The sequence below is a fragment of the Microtus ochrogaster genome, unplaced genomic scaffold (genome assembly GCF_000317375.1).
Source record: "Microtus ochrogaster isolate Prairie Vole_2 unplaced genomic scaffold, MicOch1.0 UNK76, whole genome shotgun sequence".
In the NCBI taxonomy this organism is placed as follows: domain Eukaryota; kingdom Metazoa; phylum Chordata; class Mammalia; order Rodentia; family Cricetidae; genus Microtus; species Microtus ochrogaster.
In genome coordinates this window covers 233986-253981 of record NW_004949174.1, presented here as the reverse complement: position 1 = coordinate 253981, position 19996 = coordinate 233986, and the positions used below count along the sequence as shown (strand labels likewise).

General features: G+C 41.4%; 2 protein-coding genes across 2 annotated transcripts in view; both read left to right on the top strand.

The window, feature by feature from the left end:
- LOC102002634 (protein kinase C-binding protein NELL1) overlaps positions 1-19996 on the top strand; it is a gene marked incomplete at its 3' end in the record, with an annotated part of 791170 nt that overhangs the window by 557466 nt on the left and 213708 nt on the right. The window lies entirely within an intron of this gene.
- Positions 12745-13981, top strand: LOC102000032 (probable isocitrate dehydrogenase [NAD] gamma 2, mitochondrial). Its single transcript, XM_005370343.3, has one exon. It carries the CDS (start codon positions 12752-12754, stop codon positions 13979-13981), a length of 1230 nt encoding a protein of 409 aa, XP_005370400.3. The 5' UTR covers positions 12745-12751.

Genomic DNA, 19996 nt, shown 5'->3' with positions numbered 1-19996 from the left:
AATTAGGGGTGTGCACCCCCAAGTCCAGCTGTTAGTGGTAGTTTTAAAAGGTAGTTATTGGCTGGGGGTGTTTCCTAGTTCTTGGCATTTTATTCAATAAAGGAATCAAGATAAATTCAAGGTCTTATAGAAGTAGCAAAGAAACTTTATTCAAAACAGTGGTAGTGCAGATGAGACATGCTGTTATAAGTCACAGGCCCCAGGAGTGAGAGGACTCAGAGAGGTTGTGTTGTCACCTGGGACTTCTTTTGTGAGTTCTAATGGAAGGATGAGGTGGTTACTAAGGCTTGTGTTTGTGCTTCTCTATTCAGAGTAACGATTTTTAAATTATTAGATATCTACTCTATATCCCTTCCCATAAGCATCTGATATTTCTTTTTCGTATAGGTTCTCATTATGTAGCCATGCATTGGAACTCACTATGTAGAGCAGGGCAGCCTGGAACTCAGAGAGATCTGCTGCCTCTGCCTCCTAGAATTAAAAGCATATGCCACAAACCCTGCACACTGAATGCTTACAATCACGTGAACACCAGTTATGCATAGGCATAAGATGGTAAATGAGAGATTCTCCACAGAAGCTCTCTTTGGAGACCAGTTTGTCTTATACCACAAGCACCAAAACCAGTTCGGGCGGTATCAGCCTCCTGTTCCTCACACCTAGACATAGCTGGAGTTGGAATCTGTGTTTGATGGATGGCTGATAGGGGAAGAAACGTACTCCAGTGTTTGGAGAGGGTGTGCGTGCAGTGTGATGTAGATGGGGATCCAAGCTGGTATCAGGTTGTTAATCAGGAGGGCTATGTGTGCAGAGTCCATGTGGGTGGGGATCGTAGCACAGGTGCCTTATTTTAAGAGTGTTGTGCATAACCCGAATTGAGCAGAGTCATTGTCAAATGCTAGCGAAAAGGAATGATTTCTCAGCACTGCTTTCCCCAGCTTCCCTTCTGGCTCAGAGATGCAGCCCCTTCTCGGTCCCCACTTTCTCCTAGTGCTTCCTTCCTCCCTTCCCTCCACTTGCTCTCTTTGTCTCTGCCACTGCTTGTATTCCTTAATTCCATTAGTCGGCTCAGTTCTTCCTCGTTCTTTTTCTTTTCCTTTCAGTTTGGCTTGGTTGTTTGTATGTTTATACATTACAATATAATTACATACTGTTACCCCTTTGCTTTCTTATAAATGCCTAGCCTGTTTTCCTATTTTAAATTGTTACACACACACACACACACACACACACACACACACACACACACACACAATGTATATACATATGCATATAAATATAACCTACTCAGTCCATACAATATTACTTGCAGATAGATTTTTCAAGGCTTGCCATTTGGTTATCAGTAGCCAGCTGATATGCTCTCTCCCAGGGAAGACTCTTTCTCCCCCTGTCAGGATTCCTTAGTTGCTTATAGTTCATATGGAACCACAAAAGTTTCAAGGTAGCCAAAAGGATTCTGAGCAAAAATAAATAAATAAAATACATCAATGCTGGAGGGTTCACCATTGCAGATCTCTACATATTTTACCGAGTGATAGTATTGAAAACAATATGCCATAACCACAAAAATAGACATGTGGACCATTGGGACAAAATCAAAAACCTAAATACAAATACAGGTAACAGCTTTTAACCGAAATGTTAAAAACTAACTCTGAACGGATCAAAAACCTACATGTGAAACCAGAAAATCTGAAGCTGCGGAAGAAAGCAAAGAAGTATCCGCCGTGGTGCTGGCGTAGGGAAGGACTTCCTGACCAGCACTCTTTCTGCCCAAGTATTCGGGCCAGCAATTGACAAGAGGGACTGGCCCCATAAAATAAAAACTTCTTCATAGCCAAAGAAATCATCAGGGGAAGAGGAGGCCTACAGAATGATGAAGGAGAATCTTTGATAGCCACATACCTGACAGAATTAAAATCTACATCGTGTAAAGAACACTGAAAACAAATAACCGAACAAAACAAAAACAAAAAGCAAAATGATCCTTTCAAAACATAGGCTCAGGATTTGGACAGAGTTCCCAAAAGAAGAAATCAAAATGGCTAAGAAATATCTCAGACATTGTTCATTATTCCTATCAATTAAGGAAATGCAAATCCAAACATCTCTGAGATTTCATCTAACCCCAGTCAGAATGGAGGGGACGCGGGCACGCAGGCACCCTTACTCCCTGTTGGTGAGATTGCAAACAAGCGTAGCCACTATGGAAATCAATGTGGAGAATTCTCTCAAAACACCAACAATGAATCCCTCGCATGAGGCAGCTGTACTGCTCCTTGGCCTGCGTCCAGAGGACTCACCATGTTCCTCCACATGGACTTGCTCGGCTAGGTAATTGAACCCGTAATATCCCTCAGATGACAAACGGCTAATGAAGGAGGTACCTATGCAGAAGGAGCACCGGCACAAGAGCCACCTGCAGTCCGAGTTCCATCCTTCAGGTGTGAGGATGGCACCCGGGGTCCCCGAGAAACTCTGCCTGGTTTTTGTAAAGCTATCTCACTGTGTCACGCAGGCTGACCTCTGGCTTTCTCCTTAGCCCAGGCTGATCTCAACCTTGTGGTTCCACTGTCTCACTCTCCTGCATTCTAGGACTACAGGCACCTGTCGCCACACTCTGCACCCTTCCCGCAGCTTCTGCGTGGAGAGCGTTCAACATGCAAATGCTGTCCCTCTGAGCTTATTCCTTGATAGACTCCACCGGGTTCTACCGTCAAGCTTGATGTTGGAGATGAGCAACTGACGCTTCTCCAGAGAGAAGTAAATTCCCCCTGCACAAAAGCTGAGAGTTGACATCATTTGCTTAGGGTCAGAGTCTTCATAAAATCTTTCAAAATATTTCTATCAAGCAGCAGCCAAGAAGTCTGTTGGTGTGAGGAGACCCTGACTCCGCCACATGTGGCTGAAATTGATTTTTGCAAATCGGACCTATCTCGGTTGCCTCTGGCAACAGTTGCTTAGTCTGTCTACGTAATCTTCCTGACACTCAAACTCCGGTGAGTGCCACAACCCTGTCTCTTACGTCTCTAGTAAGCTTCACTGTCCTGTGTTCCTTTCCTACTTCTTATTGTGGATGTGTTAACAGAATAATAGGCAAGTGATAAGTTCTCTGTTCAACTGGCAATTATCGCTGACAGGCAGTAGTCCAGGCTGCTGCAGGAAACAGAAAGATCACCATCCCCGAGACGGCTTCAGTCCGATGAGAATGTCTTTATTAGGGGTCACTGTGAACAGGGAGAGGAACTTGCAATGTCATGGCAGTGTGGATATGCACGCATGGCTTATTGGCTCGTTCCTGGTATCTTTTATTTTTGACATAATCTATGACAGTCAGGGAGTGAAAGCCACGTGGAGCTCTCGTCTTTGGTTGATCACTTGGGTTAGAACATTTCTGTGCTCTGGCTGGCATTCATGCCAAGCTGTAATTCAGTGAAGGAGAGCTCTGCTAGCTGGCATCCCAGCCACTAACTAATCAGCATGTAGCAGACAGAGGCCCCATCTGCGGGAGGGAAATAATATTTTGTCTTGAGGGTTGTTGAACTGCCTCTCACTTTTTCTTTAGGTGAATGAATTTTTAGCACATGCTCACGAAGGCTCAAGAATTATTAAAAATTAGTCAGTATTCACACAATATGAAGACAGATCTTAAAATAGTTTTTTTTCTGGGTAAGGAGAGAATTACAAATAGGAGTTCATTCATTTCCCTCTAGAAGACATATTAATAACCTTACATCAATTTCTCAAATTGTTAAGTAATGGGAGATTGGGATACAAAGTGCCTCCAACATTCTGTAAGTGGAGGAATTTCCTCTATGTGTGAATAGATAATAAATGAGGATACTAAGAGGCTGGGCTGTCCTTAACTACCAAAGTATTCAGTGCACCACCATCCTGGTGTCTTCTTAGAATTTTTTAAATTATAAATTTGGATCATCATGTACAAGTTGAGTTCAAATACAGTAAACTAACATATTATTTTAGTCTTATTTTGACTAAGGATGCTCCAAATACAGTCTGTGTGAGTAATAATGCCCGAGGCAACATTCAAGTTGCATATATTCAATTCTTACTGATCTCTCTGAGGAAGCTATTACCCTCATTTACAGAAGCAGCAACTGAGGCAGAGAGGGTTTACCCGTTTGCTCCAGTCTCGGGAATCACAGCTATAAGGGAAGAGTCCTAAGCAGCTCTGTCAGGGTCAGACTCCATAGCTCTAAGAAAAGCAACCAGAATTAGAACCCAGAGCATCTCATCTGTGGCTTTCAACTCTTAGGTCTCACTGCCTCAAAGGCTTTCTGTAAAACTGGGCCCCGGGAACCCTTCCGGACTTCCTAACCACCCCTAGGACAACCATGCTCAAATCTGTTAGCAGATTCTCTCACTGTTCCCTTGGTGTTTAAAGCAGTGCAATCCTTAATACGCCATCATAGTTCCAATTTTGACCATTTGTAGATTGTTCCCTCATGCAAGTTAGTTTGGCTACTGGTTATTGCTTTGTACTCTAGCTAGGTCAGTGTTCTGTGTTTTCATCATTGTGCCTGTGTATGTGGTGGTCATGAACAGATTACAGGGTATGCAGCGTTGATTTTCTTGCATGCAAGGCCCTTTGTTCCCCTTAGCATTAATTAATCATCTTCTTGATTAATTTACTATGTACCTATCATAATTTATTCTTAAGCTCCCACCCAAGGAATAAATGCCCCATGAGACATCAGCTGCTTCATCTGAAAACCCTGCCCCACTTTGATTGGTTTCTAGGCTCACTCCACGGCTCATGCCATGGGATGCCCATTGCCTCTCCCTGTGGAGGGGAGCCCTGGCTTTCAGCGCTGTATCTCTGCTTTTCCTTCTCTTACTCTTCTAGCCTGACAAAACACCCAATAAGAGGTGCGTGGTGTGAAAGTTTTGAGACTGACTCTCTAAAAAAAGTGTTGGCTGAATATTTATAAATTGCTTATAAATCTGGAATCTAATATGCAAAATATAAATGTTTTTAAATTAATTTAACCTCCATTGAAGACTAGTGATTTAAAAAAATATTTTATTCTTTAAATCAGCTTCTCTATGGGATTTTTAAGGCATTATTTTAAGTTAGGGTATGCTATTTCAAAACCCCAGTGTACTTCCGGTTCCCCTTCCTTTGTGTTCCGTGGTGACTCAGTGTGCTGCTCAGTTTTAACCATCGGCTTGGCACAGCCTGGAATCACCTGGTAAGGGAGTTTCAGTTGATGCTTTTCTAGTGTAGATTATCATGGATTATCTTTATATTTACTTGATGTAGGAAAACTCAGGTCATTGTGGGCAGTACCATTTCTTAGGCAGCAATTTCAGTAGAGGAGAAGAGAGGGAGACCTACATGGGAAGAGGAAGCAAGCAAGGATGTGTTTGCTCTCTCCCCCTTGACTGTGATGTGATGTAACCAGCTGCCTTGACTTTCCTGAAATGATGGGCTGCAACTTGGCGTTGTAACCCAGATCAATCCTTGCTTTTTCTCAGGAGTTCTTTAAAGTCACAACAATGGATATGAAACCAGAACAAACTGGTTTCATTTCCCTTCATTCTGATGGCTACTCAGTGGGCTGTTTCGATTTGGCACTCGTAAACTTCAGATGTGCAAATATGTCTTGCTTTAAGACTTGGGGGAAGTCTGTAGTCTTTGACTTCAACATGTTTGCCTTCCACCCCTTTTACTAGTGCTTGTTATAGTGATGCCGAGTCTCGGGATTTTCTCGTTAATTTTCGCACTTATGTGTGTTTCCATATGTGGACATCTTTCCTTGTGTCTTCCAGCGCCCTCCCCTCTTCTGTATCTCAGCACTGCTTCTTTCCTCCCCATCGTCGTTTCTCCGAGCACACCACCTTGTTTCAGAACACACTCTTTCTGTTTCATGGCTCTTCCGTCCTTCTCCCCTTCAGACATTAGTGATGATGTGTGAAGTTGGTTCCTGAACCTGCCTCCCATAAAATGTTCATCTGCTTTTCATTCTAGACGTTTCTCACCAGTGTTTCACCTTGGCTTTTCACTCATATTCCAGATCTGAGCAGCAAACGATAACCACTAATCTCTGGGGTGTAGTTTGACATGGACTTCGGCTGGGGCCCCTCTCTTGGGAAGCACCTGACTGTCAGGATTTTATAGTTAGGGTTTTGTGGACTGGTGAAAATACTGATTACACTTGGCAAGGCAGTGTTAGCCATATTCTAACATTCAATATGGCTTTCTTCTTTCCCTGGTCGTCAATACTGAGTCGGCATTCTGTTGTGTGTGGTGTTTCCTAGCACCGTCTTCTCCTAGACTGGTGGGGCCACAGCCCCCTGACAGGGCAGAATGCAGAAAAACTGACTGGACATCTAGTTCTTAAATAGACATTAGCCCCACTGTCCTCCCTTGATCTGATAGTCCCTGGGTTTTCCTTCTCTGTTGTAAACCCAATTATTTCCTTTTCTTTCTGGGCTATGCTTGGCATTTGGATTTCCATGTCTGAGACAGCAGGCACCACCTTTTTCTGCTTTCTAATTATCAAAACTTTTATCCTCTGTGATCCTCATGACCCTTGCAAATATGCAAACTTAAACACCAGGAGAAAGAAAAGAAAATGCAGAGCCTCATTGGGTCTTTGAGGAGGGGTGAGTGCAAAAACATGCCTTTGAAGGACCCTTTATCTAGATGCTGGTTTGCCGACAGTTTTAGTTCTGCACGATTATCAGCACACTTTCTAAAGGCTTGTAGCTCTGCTGTGGCGATGAGTGTGTCCGTGAGTATGACTCTTGCTCACCCGCGGAAAGCTTTACAGTGTGTGTGGGAGAAGAACACAGACCAGGGTGAAGAGACCAAGGCCCAGTGTTCTGTGGAGTTATAAGAAATTATTAATCTCCTTAGCATCTTACTTCTGTTGCTGTCAAATGATAAAAGCAGGGTCTGTGCAAAGATTGTGTGAATGTGCAATGGAGAACATGGAGCACACTGGCTGTGGTTGTTTGGGGGAAAAAATGAAAAGCAATATTATCAGGTTTTTTGGAACATCGAATGTACCTGAAGAACACTCACTCTCTCTCTCTCTCTCTCTCTCTCTCTCTCTCTCTCTCTCTCTCTCTCTCTCTGTGTGTTATGTTTCTGTGCATCTAAAATTTTCTACCTTTATTAAGGTGAGCTTGCTGTCAAGTCACCATGCTCCTTGAAGCTTCCCGTGTTGCTTACTCTTTCTAATGCATGCCTTCCTTTTAAAAGTCATAGCCCTTAAAACCCTTCGATTTGATTTCTGAATTCTTCCATGCTGCCCTCAGGGTATCATAGCGGTCATAGGTTTGTCTTTGAAGACTCTCTGATTTCTGACCCCGATTACTTTCCCAGTTTGTCCGTCCCTATTTTCCCACATAAATGCAGCCAACCAGGAACACTTGGTGTGCCCCGCAGGCCTTTTAATTTTGTTTCCATTTCTGAAAGTCCCTCTCTCCATCCGTATTTCTCTGCTGCTAGTCATTCTTCATAGTTGATCTGAAGACCCTCTCTTACCTTCCTTTCCAGGACATAAATCAGACATTCCAGCGCTGGAACCACAAAGCACCGCATCTGTAGTAACATTTATTCATAATGTGTGTGTGTGTGTGACTCCACTCACATCTGTTCACACCCATATATATGTATATATATAAATGTGAGTAGATATGTGGTGCTAAATTTTATATATAGAATTTATATGTTATGTATAAGTATTATATATTTATTTTATTTATTAAATATATGTATTTATATTATATAATTTTATATAATATGTAAGTATATATTTATATATAATATCTTATAAAATTTGTATATATATTATAGATAAAAAGTCTAGCCTCCCTGTCTAGGCTTCAAACTCTTTGAAAGTCTGTGTATTTGTATTCTCTTCATAGCAAGCACTGTTACTATGATGTTAAGAGATCTGCATGCCTATCAATCCATCATCCGTGTATTCTCTTTTGTTTCTTGCTTCTCTACTTACTGGGATGCAGGATCTAAAAGAGGTCCTGCAGGTTGAAGAAGACACAGTGTAAGAGCAGCGAGATGGCTTAGTCCAGGAAGTACTTGCAATGCTCGTGTGAGGACCTGCATTCAGATCTCTGGCCCCCACGTAAATAGATAGCTATGGCGGTACATAGCTGTGAGTTCATTGCTAGGGAGCTTGAGAGAGACAGGAGGACCCCTGGTGCTTGCTGGATTGTCCATTTGCTTGAACGATGAGGTTTGAGTTTACTGAGAGAGTTTTCTTTAGACTCCAAAATCAGGTGGAGGACTAGGAAGGTACCTTCCCTGCCACACAAGGGTAAAGATTGGGGTTCATATCCCTAGTACCCATGTAAATGTTAGGTGGGTGTGGCAGCTGGACTGTAATTGCAGTGATCTTGAAGTAAGTCAGACCCCTGGGGCAAACTGGCTAGCAAGACTTGCCATATTGATGAGTTTGAGTTAATTGAGAAAGCCTACCTTAGCGAATAAGGTAAGGTGGGGAGTGATTGCGAGAGACTCACAGCATCGGACTCAGGCCTTCCCATGCACATATACGTGCACATGTGCCTGATTATACAAGTGTCATACACACAAGAATGCATGTACACATGATATCCACCACACACACATCCACATATAAAAAAAATAAAATAATAAAATATAAGGTGGAGAATTATCAAGGAAGACAAGTAGACCAAGGCCAATGCCTCCACATGCACGTACATCCAGAGACATACATACAGAGACACGGACGTCAGATGCAGCAGGATGCTGGGCTCTGAAACCCACATTGTTAACCAGTAATTTTCTTTTTTGTTGAGGTTGCCACTGAGCCCCTGGTTGTTCTTATTGATCATACTTTCCTCTTTACAGGATCGTGACAGTGTTGACTGTCCTGCCCAAGGACATGACACTTCCCTTAGAGAACAATGGCCTCTTCCTTATGTCCAGTATGGCAGTGTATTTCTTCCCTAGTCACCTTCTTCTAGGACTTTAAATACTGATAGTCCCTTCATTGTCATCATCTCTTTCTTATGCCATTTTATACATATCTTCTCAGCCAAGTACTTTTCAACCGCACTGGCATGACCTTACTGCGTCACAATCAGCGATGACCCAACAACACTGCACTTATTCATAAGCTTTAATTTTTAAGTGTTTATGAATTAATGGCTCACTTTTCCAATGAATCCGAATCACCCTGGAGTTACTCTCATAGCATACAACATTGCCTCATGTGGATCTCAGTACTATATCCTGGATCGTTTGTGATGGAAGGTTGGCCATAATTCATTGGCTCAGATTTCCTGAAATGTCCATGATCTCATGTTATTTAGGTGTCATTGATGGTTGTTCCAGTTCTGACAATGGTTGTGACAGCATACCCAAGATCTGTGCAGGCTCAAGAGAGACCAAATTCCAGCAGATAGGGGAAAGGTGGGCACAAATTCCCACCACTAGCTGAGAAACGGTAGGTAACCGATAGCTGCCAAGAGGGAAGAGTTATCTTCAGGGTGTGGTCACTGGTAGATCTTCATTCTGTTGAAGAAGTAAACCATTCACAAGCACTTAAACGTAAGCTTATTCTGCCCATGTCTGCAGACTTGAAATTATACAGGCCAAAGAGACTGAGTGATTTTTTAAAAATGAGGACACAAATTTAGGTGGTGGAACTGAGAGGAGGTGGGGGAGAGTGTGAAAAAATGTTCAAAATACAATGAATGAAATTCTTGAAGATGTTAAAAATAGTTATAATAATTTGGAAAGACTGCAATCCATAAACTGTGGATGTATATGTGTGTTTGGTTCCTTGCTTTTCTACATAGCTAATTAAGAAGAGATGCTAACAAAGCGTGAATATTTACCTGTATCCTCATGGCACAGAAACTAGGGTGAGACTCCCCTTAAAGCTTCCAAACTGGGAACAATACCATCATCCAAATGAGGGGTTCAGTCACTTATGCTCTTTGTACTAATAGGAAGACAATATGGAAAAACTATTTCTGTACATTTTGATGCTGAGATTATAATTATTTTTCTTAGTCTATGTTACTGCATGCTGCTCTTCTAATATTACCTGGAGAGACCCAGATTGTACTTTGATGTATAGTTTAGTATGGTGTTAATATTAGAAAAGTTTCATGTACATTCTTTCCCTTAAAGGGACATGGTTTAAAACCGATAGATTCCATGATCATTTACTCGGAAAATTTTGCTTTCTATAACTCTTTTCTACGAAACAGTTTAGAGAGAGTTTGCTCTGTTTGGTCAACTGCTTTATGTGTGCACATATTTATGTATATGTGTATATGTATTGTGTAACTTAATGGGACTATCTCCTGTGAATATTATTTGTCATTTATTATAACCAAAGCAAAGTTGGGATCCTTGGCTTTAGGTTATTGTTCACACTCCTATGTAACTCTCTGATGCACTGATGACTCCTGAAGATAGATTATCACCCAGGAGCCCTCATCAGGGTCTGCAGACTCAGTTATTAAGCCACTCACTGGGGTTCATTATGTGGATGTCTTCCGGACTCCAGAGATGTAGCATCCTGAAACTGAACTCATTTGGATCCTCTGTCTTCACCCAATGGACCACTCTTCCAGTATGGCCCATTTCCATTGACTGCACATCTTTCCTCCAGTCTGTTAAATATGTTCCAAATGATGTTCAGTTTCTGTAGCTCTAACCCAGTCCTCATACTGAGCTAAATATCCCTGGAAGGATTGTCCTTTGTATCTCTGTCTTCACCCTGCTCATAATGTCTGTCAGGGTCATTTTTTTAGCCCAATGTCACTCACATTTCAGTATGGATCAACATTATTAAAGCATATTCTTCTGGGGCTCAGCTCCAGAGATGTTCATTCCATAAGTATATAGATAGTTCCAAGGCATTGCATTTCTTACCCAATGATTTTCCTAGAATGTGTTGAAAAAGAAACCAGATTCTAACACCATACCAATGGATACATGCTATCATATATTTGTGCAAATCTATATCAGGTTTAAAATTGGAAGAAAAGCCAAAAGCAAACCATAATTATGAGTGGCAAAGCTTTGTCAATGTTCATTCATCAGCTACTAAGCCTGCATCATTTGCAGGCAGGATTCCGACCAGGGGAAAGAAAATCTGAGGCTGTCTCATGGCTTGGGCATGTGAGGAACACCATTATCTCCCTTCCAATTCTGCTGTGACTCTAGAATTGTTGAAGAAATAAGGTCTAGTTAAAAACATTAAAATCTTGTATGCAACTGTCATGAAATCTCCAAACACAGCACTTCACAACTCTTCTCTTTTCCTGTCTTTCTGACTCATATTTTGATGTCCCCTGAGCCTCAGGTTGGAGGAAGTTGATGTAGCTGTCCCGTCTACAGCTCTGCTGTGCTCAGTGACACTTAGTCTCAGCATTTTAACCAGTCAAGAATCTCTGCACTAATCATCATCTACTGCAGAAAGAGGCTTCTCTGACCGAGGTTGAGATCAGTGGCACAAATCTCTGGATACAGACAACTTTAAAAGACAGTTTGTTAACACAACTGTTTAGCAGGACAATACTAGGTCTCCCCTAGAGCCTATGACTTTCAAAGACAGGCTTTTAAGGACAAGAGTCTCTTTTCTTTAGGGATATGGCCACTGGCATGTTGCTGCAAGGGATGGCCCTTCACCCATACATGTGTGGGAAGTGCTAATTAGAGTCAGTAGGTGATTGATTTCTAAAAATTTATTCTCCCATATATTATATCCTGACCATAGTTTCCCCTCCCTCTTCTCCTCCCAGTCCCTTCCTTGCCTCTATCCACTCCTTCTCAATTGCCCTTCAGAAAAGAGCAGGCCTTCCAGGGATATCAACCAAACATGGCATATCAAGTTGCAATGAGAGTAGGCACTTCCTCTCATATTAAGCATGGTTGAGGAAACTCACTAGGAAGGAAAGGGCTCCAAAAGTAGGCAACAAACAAACAAACAAAAACAAAAAGTCAATGAAATGATTTCTAGTAAATAATATGCTATACTTATAGACAGGAGCATAGCATAATCATCATCAGAGAGGCTCCATCCAGTGACTGACAGAAACAGATGCAGAGACCCACAGCAGAATGTTAGATAGAGCTTTGGGATCCTTCAAGGTTGTGGGCAGGGGAGTGGGCATTTGTAGGCGCTGGAGGGCTAAAAGACACCACAAGAAAGCCCACAGAAATACCTTACCTGGGCTCACAGGGGCTCACAGAGATGACCAGCAATCAGGGAGCCTACATGGGTCTGAACTAGGCCCTCTGTATTTTTGTTATGGTTGTATAATTTGGTCTTCTTGTGGGACTCCTGAGAGTCCTCCTTGCCCACTATCCTCCCTGTAGAAATAGGAGCTGTGCCTGATGCTTTTGCCTGCTATTGATTTTTTTTAAGGACGTGGAATTAGGAAGTTGTGGTAGGTCGTTCCGGCAGGAGCTGGATGAAGACTGAGGTCATAGAGATGATCAAAATACAATGTATCCATGTGTTAAATTTTCAAAATTAAAGAAAATATTTTAAAAAATCATATTTGCAGAGTGTAGCACATATAATATGATGTATGAATTTATTGCCCAACCTCAAAATGTTTGTAGCTTTTAGCGTAGACACCCTATCTTTCCCTGTCTCGGTTTTGGATTAGAATAGAATGGAATAGAACAGAATGTAAGGGGGTGGGGGGTGGGGTGGAAGAGATAATTGTGACTCAGAAAAGAATCACTTATTCGGAACTCCAGTGGATGTTCTCTCTAAGAAAGAGCAAGAGGACAGCTGTGATAGCGAAGATGTTGGCCGCAGCCAGCTGCTCCGTGAAAGCAATTCTTCGTCCTGCTCTTCTTGGCCATTCTAGGGCAGTTGTACCTGAGCTTCTGATCCCTTGGAGAAATGTCTGCTTATATCACACAGTGCCGCCCCCAGCTAAGTATGGTGGAAGGCACACAGTAACTATGATTCCTGGAGATGGCATTGGGCCTGAGCTTATGGTTCATGTCAAGAGAATATTCAGATTAAATTGTGTGCCGGTGGACTTTGAGGAAGTATGGATGACCTCCGCATCTAACGCGAATGAGGTTGACCAGGCTATTACAGCCATCCGTCGGAACCGTGTTGCTCTGAAGGGCAACATCGCAACGGATCACAGACTGCCTGTCAGTTACAAATCTCACAACACCAAGCTTCGTACCACCCTTGACCTCTATGCGAGTGTTGTCCATTTCAAGACTTTCCCTGGTGTGGAGACCCGGCACAAGGACATAGACATCATAGTTGTTCGAGAAAACACAGAGGGCGAGTACACTAACCTGGAGCATGAGAGCGTGAAAGGGGTAGTAGAAAGTCTAAAGATTGTGACAAGGACCAGGTCTCTGCGCATTGCTGAACATGCCTTTAATCTGGCGCAAAAGATGGGGCGCAAAAAGGTGACAGTTGTTCACAAAGCCAACATCATGAAACTGGGAGATGGGCTCTTTCTCCAGTGCTGTAAGGATGTGGCAGCTCACTACCCGCAGATAACCTTAGAGAGCATGATTATAGACAACACCACCATGCAGTTGGTATCCAAACCCCAACAGTTTGACGTCATGGTGATGCCCAATCTTTACGGCAACATTATCAACAGTATTTGCACAGGGCTGGTTGGAGGGTCAGGGCTGGTACCTGGAGCCAATTATGGTGATGTATATGCAGTATTTGAGACGGGCTCAAAGGAAATATGTAAAGATTTAGCTCATAGAAACATTGCCAATCCTGTCGCCATGCTGCTAACCAGCTGTATCATGCTGGACTACCTTGATCTTCAATCCCATGCCAACAAGATCCGCTCTGCAGTCATGGCATCCTTAGAAAACAAAGCCATCTGCACACCAGATGTCGGAGGTCAAGGTACCACATCTGGAGTCATGGATTACATCATGGAATATATGAAATGTCATGGATGCTGTTATCCGAATTTTTTCCCATCCCAACCTTGATTCACCCCTCAGATACTCCAGTCAGCTCAACAAGGGTGCACTGTGAATCGACATTGGCTCCAAGTCACTGAAAGGAAAAGGTGGTTCAGTACTGATCTTTCCATTAATTTTAAATGCAATAAAAATTGCTTATTCAAATTAGCAAAGCTTATTGCAATATGGGCAAGTTGAGGAAATTCCTTGAAAGTTCACTCCAAAGTCCCCACCTCTCTGGGATAAGACATGCTGAATAAATTAGAAGTCTTCATAAAGTTCTGGAGCTTTATCAGAGTCAAAAGATGATTTATCTCTTTATCTGAACCACTGAAATTCAGCAAGCCAACCTTAAAGGGGATCCTGGGCTATAGAAGTCATTAATGAGTTGATCAGTGTAATAGTCTGCCTACTGTGTGCATTGTAACTTTAATAACGAAACTCAACTAGTGCAGAAAGCTCCCACATCTACAGTGTCCTCTTTTATCTTGATGACATTGAAGATGTTTGTGTTAGGAGTCCCCTGTAGTATTTCAATGGTGTATGAGTTCCCTCCGTGACCTCTTGGCTCTCCTAAAAAGGATATTCTTAAACATTTCAATTGTACTGAAATCCCCCCAGAATCACAGAGCCCACAGCTCTCTGCCACACAAACAGAACTTAGGAATATGAGTCACACACTCAGTGATTCACAATTTCTTGTGGTGTATTTGCCAACTATGAAAGATTGCATGTAAAAATCAAAAGCCATGAACTCACTTAAATACTTGTCATTGTTTTATTATATTTTATTTACAGTGCTTTGAACGTTATAGCTGGGAGTAAGGCACGCAATACCTTATTAGTACCTGAAAGAAGTTCTTTCTCAAGTTGAAAATGTAAAAATGATTTTAAAAGCTGACAGTAATTTTCTCAGAAAGAATGACATGTGGCTAGAAATGAAATTGATAACTGCAGAGCGATCTGCAGTGTCTTCCTATCTCACCTATCAGTCATGGATACCCACGTGCTTAGTGCCACACATTCAGTTCTTTATCTTGGACCATGAAAAGGTCTCAGAGATGCTGGCTCGCTTATCCTAACGACCACATATCCACAGCCAGGCTAGTTGGATTAAGTTTGCATGAAAAGAAGTGATCAACAAACTTCTCCTCCATAGAAGTAGTTCTTGAAGAATTGGGGGTCTAAATAGCTGGAGTAGTGTTGATTGGTAGCCCACCTCTTCTCACATGATCCAGACAGACACCAATGCCATTGTTTGGGAAAGAGAGCGAGGATGCATTCTGCTGTACTATGCCATGGTGGTAAAATGAACTAACCCGCTTCCCACTTTTGACCCCCTTTTCTCAACACTAGAGGTATGTAGTGGTTAATACCAATTTTAAACATGGCAAGATTTAGAGCCATGTAGAAGACAAGGATTTGGACAATCCTGCAAGCAACTATCTAGGCTGTTAGCCTCTGGGCATGTTTATGATAACCTTCTCAATTAGGTAAACTGAGGCAGGAAGACCAATCCTAACTTCCAGACAAGTGAAAAAAAGCAAGTGAACCAAACACAGGCACTCACTGGTCTCTGCTTCCTGAATGCAGGTGCAATGAGCACCTACCTCAATCCCCAGCCATTAAGTCTTTGCATCATGATACACTTGAAATGTAGGCCAAAAGCAACCCTTGCCTCTTTAAGTGGCTTTAGTCAGGGTTTTCCATCATGGAGACGGAAATCAGGGAATCCTGGATCTTTATTCAAAGCACAAGCAGTTTAACTGCATATCATTGTCCAACTGTCAGCAAATATTTAACTCTCAGAGAATGATTATGATGTGTTTGAGCTAAGTTTAGCCCCAGTTCATCTCTTGACACTCTCGCAGACTCTGGACTAGATTCTGGAGGTGACAACCTTTACTGCCATTCTCCATTTTCATTGCTAGAGTCTTCTATTTGAGTATCTCTAGGAAGCATGGGGTGAAGCTATTCTTATTGTGCCCTGTATCTTTATCATAATGACTGGTACACAGATCATAAATAATTGAATTTCTTCAAATTAATGAAACAGTGACACAGGCTTAATACTCTTACATATTAAGTAAATAATAATGGTACATTTCTCATGGCAGAAAACACAAAGGATCACATTTTGACTATTACATAGTGTCTAGTAGGTTTCCAAAATTGCCATTTCTGTTATTGCTTATTATATGCTATGGAGAATGATGATCCTAAAGAAAACCAGGTTATTATATAAGGTATTGTGTATAGATTAGTATTCCATAACATACTTTTACCCTGGAGAGCAAACTATCTTCATTAAGTCCCCTGATTCTCTATCTGTTGGAGGAAGAGACGCTTGTTGGTTCCCAAATGCTTGACAGCTCAGACCTGAAATAATCACACAGAAACTATATTATTTAAAATACAGCTTGGCCCATAAGCTCTAGCTTCTTATTGAATAACATGTATATCTTAATTTAACCCATTTCTAGTAATCTTTGTATCGCCACGTGGCTGTGACCTGCCAGGTAATTTCTAGAATCTGTGTCCAGCGGGTCTACATGGCTTCTCTCTGACTCTGCCTCCTTTCTCCCAGCATTCACTTTAGTTTTTCCTGCTTATCTAAATTCTGCCCTATCAGGCCAAGCCAGTTTCTTTATTAAGTAACCAATAAAAGCAATACGTAGACAGAGGGACCTCCCACACCATTTTCCCTTTTATGTTTAAGCAAAAAGGAAGGCTTTAACTTTATCATAGTAAAATTACATATAACAAAACAGGTATCAAGTAAGAATTATAGTTACAATATTTATATCTACTTTATCTGTTTTCATAACTAAGTAAAACTATAACTATATTCTTCAATTCCATCAAAGACTCCACAAGGATATATTACCAAGTAAACAGGAAGTGCATTGTAAACAACTTCCAAAACTCTAGAGTAACAAAGACATCTCACTGCCTGGACAGTCACCTAAAGTTCTTCTGTATTGTAGAGCATCCATATTCAGCCTGGCAGACTTTTCCATGAAGCATGGAATTTCAAAGACAGTTCTACCTATCTTGGCAGTTTGTCATTCACTTTTTTTCTGTGTCCTGCAGAATGTCTATCAGACTCTTTCATGAAGCAGGAACCCCAAAGAATGGTCTCACCTTTAGGCAAGTTCAGCAGTCATTTCTCTGTGGGTTCTGTATGTCCACTTTATCAAGCAGTCCAGGCAAGAGCAGTTTATTACCCAAATGGCTAACAAACTCCATAAGGATCCTCTTCAATGCCCATCATCCTCTTGAAGTAAATTGGTGCTGCCAGAAGCAGATGTGTCTCATTGTCATGAAAAGTACTAAGTTCTTAAAACATTTTAAATGCCATATTCTGAAGGTCTCTGAAAGATTTGAAGAATACCTAACTGAAATATATCTATATATGTCTAGAATACCTAACTAACATGACTAGAAGCTTGACTATTATAGATGATTCTCTATTAACCTATATTTCTTAATATTTTAAAATGAGCTGCACAAACACAGAGCAGAAATAGACATATAACAAAATTGACCTTAAATTTTTATCAATAAACCAAGAAACATATCAGTGAAAATCTCTATAGCATATCCCCTTTAAATGTTAAGAAACATTTATAAATAATATTTGGGAATTTGGGCATAGTTCTCTAGACTACTTCCTGCTGGTTGGGAAAATTGTTAATCAGATCTTTCATGATGTATCCTGTGTGCTAGCTAGGTTCATCTCCATCACCAGTTGGGTAAAGTAATTTTTTGGGGAGTGTTCAGGGCAACCTTTCAGGGAGTCTTGATCCATCAAACCATATTAGTCTAGAAGCAATTTACAGGTTCTCATCCTTTGTGGAAACAAAAGAAGAACCTCTTTTCGAAAGCAAAATATCCTTAGACCCAAATTCTGAAGTCAAGATGCCTTTATACTATACATGCTGGTTTAGCTTAACAATCCATACAATGAAATGTCTCTCTGTGCTTAGCTCCTTCACAGTTAAAAAAATTCAAAGAAGACAAAATAATATAATAATCTAGACTCTCTGTATATTCCTTTTATGTGGCTTATTTATATTTACTCTATGACTTTTTAACATTTATTTTATTATCTTTACTTCTTTAATCTATGACTTTCTGTACTCTGTCTCTTTAAAAACTTTGTTTCGTTTTGTTTAAAACCATTTATTTTCTTTATAACTCTCTATACTCCTTTTCTTCCTCTCCCAATCCTACATACATTTATCCAACACTGTGAATCATTTAGAGGTCTTTTATGTCTGAATCTGTCCTATTGTATATCTGTAATTCTTTACTGTCCAGGAACACTTCTTAAGTACTTCTTGAAATCTTAAGCTGCGGCATTCCTACTATATATATGGAACTTCCTGCTTGCTCCACCCAGTCCAGCATGTTGGAGCCACTTGTGCCTCTGAGAGTCACACACACTTCCCCATTCCCAGACACACAGCCAGTCCATGTTGCCATCAAGCAAGCCAAAGCACCCTGCTCACAAACCCATCTAAATGGTCTCCCAAAGGAGGCCAGAAGTCATGCTGGCAGCACAACCCAGAAAACCTGCATTTCAAATTCTCACTTTTTTTTGCTACTGCTGAGTCAGGAAAACATCTCTTAAAGGAGCTGTGGCATGCTGCCAACAAACAGCAAGAAGCTCTGTTAAACTCTGTATTTTTGTGTCTAGAACTCCATTTCAAGCTCTCTCAGGTTTTTAAGTGGATTTTACTTGGCCACCTGGGCATTTTATTTCTTTCTCCTTTTTTTCATGTCTGAGTCTGGTATACATTTGTGGCTATGCATGTTTCTGTACATGAATGGGTACCTGTGAGTATGAACATGCAAGTGTGTGCCTTGGGAACTTCCCAGGTATCTCTTACTTCCAAGTATTCTCCTTGAACTCATCTGTCTGTAGTTTACTTTTCTTCCTTCTGTTTTCTCCATTGTACCTGATATGTTCTTGCTGAAACACAATATAATCACGTTACAGCCTTACTCTAGACTCCCCGTTCAGTGACTTCCCTTTGTCCTTTAGGGAAAGCCAGCTAAGCAAGCACAACATGCTCTTGGCTGTAGGAGTGATTGAGGAATCATCACTGCAGAGTCAGAACCTCGGGCAAGGGCAGGCTCTTCATGTACAGGCGCCCTAAGTATTTATGGAAGGAAGCAAATGAGTGAAAGGTTCCGGGCACAGACAAGAGTTGGCAATTAGGAGTACTAATTTATTGCAAAAACACTCGGGTCTAGCTTTTGTCTACAAATCTCGCCAAGACTGTTATTTTTCTAAAGAATGCTGGAGCCCACAGGGCAGTGAGATAGGTGCCTGCTGGGTATGTCCCCTGAGTTCACTTGGTTGCACTCAGTACACCATCTCCCCTGCCTGCATTCATCGCATCGTCTCATTTTTGTCTCTATCCATTGTCTGCTTTGCTCTTAGTCCAGAATGTAAAGAATAACAGCATGCCCTCTGCCTTTTTCTCTAACTTGATTCTCACCAGCTCTCCGTTTTGGCTGATGGGCCTGCAAATCACTCATTTAGATGCTAGAATTGGCTTCCTCCCTAGTCTGTTTCACATGGGAGGTGTGTTGACTCTGGAAAGCCTGCTTAACCTCTCTGATCTCCAGTTTATTTATTGTTTTAAAAGGTCAAATCCTACTTTCATGGGACTATAAAAATTTCTCTGCTTTTCTATTGCTAAATGACTCCCCAAATCTAGCTGTTTAGGACAAATGAGTGTGTGTCATGGTTCTGGAGGTTAAAAGGAGTACTAGGAATGTCTGGGACACCCAAAATGGCTTTCTGGAAATTCACAGTAATGGCTGCCTGTCAGAATCCTCAGTTCTTTCTTACATGAAAATTTGAGGTATTTGAGTCTTTTCGTACTATGTTATGTGGTTTCTAAATTGAAAGACCAAGGCTATAGATTTCTTTTTTTTTTTTATTGAGAAAAGGAAAAAAAAACAAGTTTCCACCTCCTCCCAGCCTCCCATTTCCCTCCCCCTCCTCTCACCCTTCCCCCCCTCCCC

Coding starts and splice junctions, on each gene's coding strand:
- LOC102000032 (XM_005370343.3), top strand. CDS start 12,752: ATGTTCTCTCTAAGAAAGAGCAAGAGGACAGCTGTGATAGCGAAGATG.